Source organism: Polistes canadensis, unplaced genomic scaffold, assembly GCF_001313835.1.
Source record: "Polistes canadensis isolate GaletaPanama2010 unplaced genomic scaffold, ASM131383v1 scaffold_0, whole genome shotgun sequence".
NCBI lineage: Eukaryota > Metazoa > Arthropoda > Insecta > Hymenoptera > Vespidae > Polistes > Polistes canadensis.
The window spans coordinates 1,025,582-1,033,081 of NW_014569547.1; the positions used below are offsets into that span (position 1 = coordinate 1,025,582).

At 31.0% G+C, this 7,500-nt stretch overlaps 1 protein-coding gene across 4 annotated transcripts; it reads right to left on the minus strand.

The window, feature by feature from the left end:
• Nucleotides 1-316: 316 nt before the first annotated feature.
• Nucleotides 317-5,546, minus strand: LOC106793092 (putative RNA-binding protein Luc7-like 2). 4 transcript variants are annotated; one of them, XM_014759729.1, is made up of 6 exons: nt 5,397-5,546; nt 5,035-5,129; nt 3,455-3,572; nt 1,534-1,632; nt 641-1,440; nt 317-515 (listed from the first exon to the last, which is right to left on the minus strand). In XM_014759729.1, exons 2-6 carry the CDS (start codon nt 5,052-5,054, stop codon nt 437-439), a joined length of 1,116 nt encoding a protein of 371 aa, XP_014615215.1. In that variant the 5' UTR covers nt 5,055-5,129; nt 5,397-5,546; the 3' UTR covers nt 317-436. The 4 variants fall into 4 exon arrangements, with proteins under 4 accessions (XP_014615215.1, XP_014615206.1, XP_014615233.1 ...); XM_014759720.1 differs by lacking the exon at nt 3,455-3,572 and having other exon boundaries at nt 5,397-5,545; XM_014759747.1 differs by lacking the exons at nt 3,455-3,572; nt 5,035-5,129; nt 5,397-5,546 and adding exons at nt 1,733-2,348; nt 2,435-2,639.
• Between the last annotated feature and the right edge of the window lie 1,954 nt (nt 5,547-7,500).

The window sequence follows — 7,500 nt, forward strand, 5'->3', positions numbered from 1 at the left end:
AATTTATATTTATATATATGATTTTTTTTAATAGTTTATTTTCTGTAGAAATCAAAGAAGAATTTATGGCACGATACAACATAACAAGTATATTGTATTACAGTGCCAAAATGCGTCTTCATGTATTTAAATCCGATGTTACCGGATCAAATTTCTTTAATTAATATCTAACATACGACTTATTTACGATAGTTAATTTATTTTACACATAATCATGAATAATTCTGCATAAAATTTTAATGTATATAAAAGAAAGAAAAAAAGAAAAGAATTTTGTTTAAGAAATTAAAAGAGAACAAAAAGTAGAGTAAAGAAAAATAGAGAAAGAGAGAGATAGAGAGAGAGAGAGAGAGAGAGAGAAAGAAAGAAAGAAAGAATGAAAAAGAAAATACTGTCTTAAAGCAAATCATTCAATAAACATCATACGTTTAATGTTTTATCTCTTCCTATCGTTCGATCCACTGCGTCGAGATCGAGATCGACGGCTACGACTGCCACTTCGCGAACGTTTCGATCTAAAACAGTTTAAGAAACAAAAAAAGAAACAGGAGGAAAAAGAAAGAATGTTATCTTCGTTTGATTTTTATAATAGGAGAGAAGAATGAAGAAAAAAAAAATGGAATTTTACTTAGATACCAACCTCTTCCCCCGACTACGACTTCGAGATCGTGACTTCCTTCTGTCTCTATCTCTATCTCTGCGATCGCGTTCACGTTCACGTTCACGTTCACGGTCGCGATCGCGATCACGATCTCGTTCACGGTCTCGATCTCGGTCACGATCGCGATCGCGATCACGGTCGCGTTCACGATCGCGATCACGGTCTCGATCACGATCACGTTGTTCACGGTCGCGATCTCGATCACGATCACGATCCCTTTCCTTATATCCCAAACCACGTCCCCTATCCGATCTATCACGATCTTTATCACGATCTTCTCTATCTCTATCCCGTCGTCTGTCTAACAAAGAGTCACGTTTTTCCTTACGCCTCTCCTCAAATGTCTTTTGAAGTTCTGCCAGTTTTTCTCTGATTTTAATAAATCCAAGATGTAGTTTTCCGCCAAAATGATCAGCCAATCTTCTGTCGTTATCGTGGATGCCAAGGTACGCGCTACACACTTCACAAACTCTTAACTTCTGCTGCTGGTAACTCGAAGCTGGCATACTATTTCGATATTCTTGCTCAGCTTCGTTCTTTTTTTTACGAAGTTCGTCGATCTCACCCATCAGCTTCATAGATTCCTCGACAAAACCTTCTTCCCCTAGTTGTTCAGCCTTAGCTAATTTCTTACCAATCTCTTCGGCAAGAATATGTACGTTGTTTGCCTTTGCTGCAACCTCTGCACTTAACTCTTCTTGCGTTTCTGCCAAACGTTGCTTCGCTTGTTCCGTGCGTCGATCACAGTCAGCAATAAAATTTTGTAGATGTTCCATCGCCTAATTGCATTGTTTAAGAAAAATTTATTATTTATAATATATGTGATATGTTTTGTTTGTTTATTTAGAGTAATCAGATAAGAGAATACTTACATCAATATCATAAAAATGATCTTTCTTCTTTTGAGCAGCTTCATAGTCAGCCCGTAGGGCCAAGTCGTGAATCTGGGGGCATTCTCCCAGGTCCATGCGCTGCGATTTACAAATTAATTCATATTAAATTATTATATCCTCCTTACAAAGTAATAATTTTTGCTTGTATGTATGTATATATATATATTAATATACATACACATAGTCAAAGACCCTTTGCGAGACTTCATTTAAGAAATCTTATTTGACAAGAGCAAAGTTGTTGGGCTGCTCTGCATTTCATGTGAAATTATAGTTTGAGTTTATTATTAGAGATAAATAGTTCATTATCCAAACATTCGGATAAAATGTAAAATCCCCCAAAGAGATAAAACCTAGACAAAGTATTCATATTTCGCTTCTAATATTAAACATATCGCCTTACTCATGATTCCTTTGGTACAGAATCAATATTTGATGTTAATACTCAATTTTCATGAGTACTATACAAAATAGGCATATATATTTATTACTAAAAGTGAGATACATATACACACCCATATATATATTTTTAAAAGAAGATGTGATCTCTAAAAACATTTCAAGACGAACTTATAAACTATAGCACTTGCACTATTAATGCGCCATTAAGGACACATAAAAAATCGCTCTCATCGGTTGATTCAATGGGTAAATTAACAATGTAGTTTTATACATAGAATTCACTTACAGAGTGGTAACACCTCTCCGCCTGACACGACAATGCGATGACAATGACGCTACAATCAGCACACACCTTCAGTTCACATGTTCATTTCTATGAAAGAACTTATATCCTAATAGTATATTACACTAGTTACGTACGGCACGAACTGCCTTGCGAGACTGCTAAACGATTTAGAAAGTCGAGTTGAATACGTACATCCAATGCTGAGGGGAATTTTGCTAATGGAACTGGCACGTTGTATATTTCCGCTTAATATTGTCTCTGCTTCATGCCATCTCTCACTTTTTCTTGTGGACATTATATGTTTTGCAAATTGCCAATATTATATTATTATTCCCATTATTGAATTTATGACAAAAGGAAGAAGCTTTTTTTTATACGTTAATTATTACATATACATCAATATATACATATATAAATATACGTATATATATTATTTTCTATTAGGTTCATATTAATGATGTCTGTACTCTTAGAATTATTTGAATTATCAATTAAACCGATCATAAATATACCTGAAATTCAATACTAAATATCCCCTATAAACATACATACGTATTCGATTAATTGTCATCATTCTACAGTTTGATAGAGAAAAGAAATTATATGTATAATTCTTAAATTATTTATTATAGAAAAGAAATAAAAATAAAAATAAAACAAAAAATAAAAATATCATCTAACTTTTTAATTGAATAATAATAGTAATAATAATAAGTTAAAGTAATATTAGATTATATGATAAAGTCAATGATAGATTTGAAATAGCTAAAATTCAAGAAAATATACTATTTTATGTTTTCATGGCAATTAGCAAGTCTTTACTTACAGATATTAGTGCTTCATTTCCTGTACCCATAATTCCAAGGTTGGTATTTTTCATATATATATATATCTATATATATATATTTAAAATAAACTTCATTTTCTACCTGCCATATCAATGGCATTGTTAGTAAGAAGCGACTGTAAGACATCATCGCATGAATCAGCATGATGCTACTCACCAACTTACACGCCTTTCAGGGTCTGGGAATATTAAATGCGGTATACTACTCAGCCTCACCACCATAGAAAAAGTGGTAGAGGGGCTGAGAACAACCGTTCATTCACCTTTTCTTTTTGTCAATCAAATTAACACCTAATACTTTAATTATGTAATAATAATCAAATTGTATATGTAATACGTACGTCCTTTTCGCTTTCAGTACTTACAGTAACGCGCATGTGAGAGTGACAAGTACAACACGACATATGAGCGGACAATACTCGCAACAATATTGTACAATGGATCAGATTGACTTTGCTTTTTCCAGAGACTCTGGAAATAGAACTGTGGTTACGTTGGTATTAGTGGATCTGAATATCATTACTTTCGTGCGCATTCGTCGTTTTAATATTTCATTTGGGTTTGAACTCAGCAAAGTTAGCCATAACGTGGTTTACCTTCCATGATAGAAATCACTAAGGGTATTTGTTAACTGTGATATACATATATATATATATATATATATATATATACACATTACTATCAAAATACTAAAAAATTCAATCAGTCATCTAATTGATTATAGATTTAAATAAATAAAAAGTTACTTATTACTCTATCCAAAGTTCAACCCAGTAGTTCATTGTTCAAAATTGCTGTTAAAATGCTTAGAAAAAGATCTTCGTATAATATTTATAATAAATATACTTTTTTTAAATATATATAATTTTATGTAAAATATACTTACTGCTGTATTCCTCCATTTACTAATTACGAATAAGAAAATTGATATTGGCGGTTGAAAATTAAATACCAATGTGTTTCACGTAACAAACACCCTTATGACCAATTCGCACGATATGACAATGAAATGCGCGAAGCAGTGGATGTTGCATCATACAAGTACATAAGAGTATATGTTAAAACTTCTTAAGATTCACTATATATTTAACGCGTGCATAGTTATTCTTTTGCACTTGGCAAATATCAAAAGTACATGATCTAGCTATTTGATTTTTTCTTTTTCTAATTTTCTATTTTCTTTTATATTTTATAATTATTCTGACTATCATATATAGCAGTTATCGTGCTAATAATAATAATAATAATAGTAACAATAATCATAATAATAATAACAATAACAATAATAATAATAATAATAATAACAATATATATGTATATATATGTATGAGCTGTAAAATTATTTTAAAAATACACTACACCCTGCGCTAGAAATCACTCGGTGGTACAATAATATCAAATTTTTGATTCTCAAAACTGAAAATCTTCAGGTACAGAAATATAAAAAGACCACTGTACTTGTACGCTTATAAGTTACGACAGAAAGAGAGAGAAAGAGAGAGAGAGAGAGATAGATAGTGAGAGAAAAAGAGAGAGAGAGAGAGAGAGAGAGACAGAGATTATAAGTCTACTTATAATTTAAATTATCCTCAACGACTTAATAAAAGAAGCACACCACATTGGCAAGAGAGAAACTATAATAATTGATAGAATAAAAAAAAGAAAAAAAATTAAAGAACCGATGGTAGATACACATATATTATTACTTCTTTTTTTTTTTTAACAACAACAAGACTAATACGTTAATATAGTAATTGGTGAGAGATTGTATCAAACGTATAACATAGTAGTATCATATAGTTAAGAAAAAATGAAATAACTTTACATTAATAACGGCTGTACCAAACTGCGAATATACTTGTATTTGATTTAAAGATGCCAGTGGTGTGCTAGATTTGTTTTTCTTTTTTTTATTTCAAATTAGATTATTTCACATTGTACTCACCGTTGAAGACAATATTTCATGGGGACAGCAAGCCAGGAGAAAACTCTTGCAGACCTTCGAATCGGAGTATTTCACTTGAAATTTGTTATTTTCGCCTATAAAGAAAAAACAAAGATATAAAATTAGATGAAAAAATAAAAAAAAATTGTATTTGAATATTTTCCAAGTATTCTATGCGCATATATATATGTATGTGTATATATATATGTATGTGTGTGTTGATAAACGATCAATATGGCCCCATGTCCCCCATCTTGCGTCGATAATTAAATTTTATCATATGTTCACTCTTTAGGTTTATTCTTTAGAAATGAAATATTAATTGTGATAATTGGAGGAATAATTGATTAATTAATACCCACCGTTTCTACCTGTACCCATTAATTGATCGAGCATTGCTCGCATCTGGTCGTGAGCCGTCATTTTTTTAACTCAATATTACAACCTTCAAGTTCGCATAACGAATGAACTAACGAACAGAGAACATAGCCACGCCATCGAGTTCGACTTTCGAGATATCATCAAAATATATCGATCCTAAAAACACGAAGTATAAAATTTGATAGAGATTACCGACTCGCATTGAAAATTATTTTATCGAAATAACTTCTTTCGTACTAATTTCAATTTGATTAAAATAGTCGCGAAAATGAATTATTCAATTTTGAATTTAACTGTATTTGCATAGACGAATTTATTTCGAATATAAAAATAAATGATTGCAGAGATAAACGATAAATAAATATTCGTTTTTTAATATGTACACGCGCGTAAATGAAAGAAAGGGTTAACAATTAATGAAACAAAACGGCGTTCATTGTTAAATTTATTTTCCTATGAACTGAACTTCAATCGATTGTAAGTTGGTACACAGAGAGACTCTTGTATAGTATTATTCATTTGACTTACTTGCTAGCCTTTTATTCGAAGATCATGACGATCACAGCCGATCACACCCGATCATAGACGAGTTATTATTTTTTTAATTTACTTTTTAAATCATCACATAAGAAAATGTATTATAAATACATTTGTGATGACGGCGCAACGATTACCTCCAGTTGTCGCGAGATGGCGACACCAGTTTAGTTTTTTAACGAAAACAGCTGCTACGGTCTATCTTCTCAGTTTGGTTCTATGGCCATTAGTTGATATTCTTCCGTCACTCGTCTCACCGATTTATAATGAATACCGCCAAACATTTAAATTTTCGTAAAAGAAAGAAGAGAAAAGTAATTTAATTAACCGAAGAATATTCGAACAAATTATTAAATTAGTTAAATAAATGAGTAAAGTATTTAGAGAAAACGGAATTTGATTCGAAAAGATCGCACTATGTGTAATATTTGTATTCGAATCAGTCGATAAGGTAACGAGTACGCGCAATTGGTCGATATCATGCGTTGATAAATGAACGCTATAATTTTTCGAAATTTTTCATTCGATTGATCGAACGTGATCTTCTTCTTATCGGAATCTTTTGTTTTATGTCCGAAATTGCGCGCGAACAAAATTCAAATAAATTCGAATGATTTTTCATTTACGGAGCGATTTCGTTCGTAACACAGCATATTAGATTTTGATAAATTTCATTATAATAATTCGCGATTTTGATGGACGATAAAACAGCAATGACAAATCGAATAAACTGCGCGTTTTCTCGTTGGCACGGATAATAAGGGATTGAAAAAGAAAATAAATTTAAAAGAAAAAAGAAAACGCAGTGAGAAGAATAAAACTTACGCAACGATAGGTATGTTTTTGTTTATATATATATATATATAGGTCGATATCGAGGTTTTTTTAGTGGTCCTTTGAAAATTATATATAAATCCTGTCTTTGAATAATCGCAAAACGCAAACCAAATATTTGATATCATCGTAGGTAACTTGAAGAAAACGAAATAAAACAAAAAGAAAAAAAAAAGAAAATGAAAACGAGAAAAGAAAATGCAGAGGAACGGTCTCGTTATTTTTAAATACAATTATAATATCTGTATATATATATATCAGCAGTAGAAATTTCATTACTCTTCCGTCTTCCCTTTGTTTGTTTGTTTGTTTGTTTGCTTTTTTGTTTATTTCATTTTTTAGCTCTCTATTTATTCATTTTCTTGTCTTACGGCTTTGTAATTATTTTTTGTCTATGTTTGTTTGTTCACTAGACACGCGTATTGTGGAAACGTTGATATATCTCGTAAGAAAGTAGTATAATTTTGATACGTACTTTCTCTTGGGACACTGTACATTTCGCTGTACATATATAAAGTAACTAAGTAAGTAAAATTTGATAGAAATAAAATATAACGTGAGAAAGTTATTAAATACATATCCGTAATATAAACTCTCCCCTAACGACACTTTCTTAATTTTACGTTTGTTCGTTAGTTCGTTCAAGACTCGATTTTCCTTATTCATTTATTTATTTCTTTATTTTTATTTTATTTCTTTTTTTTTTCTCTCTTG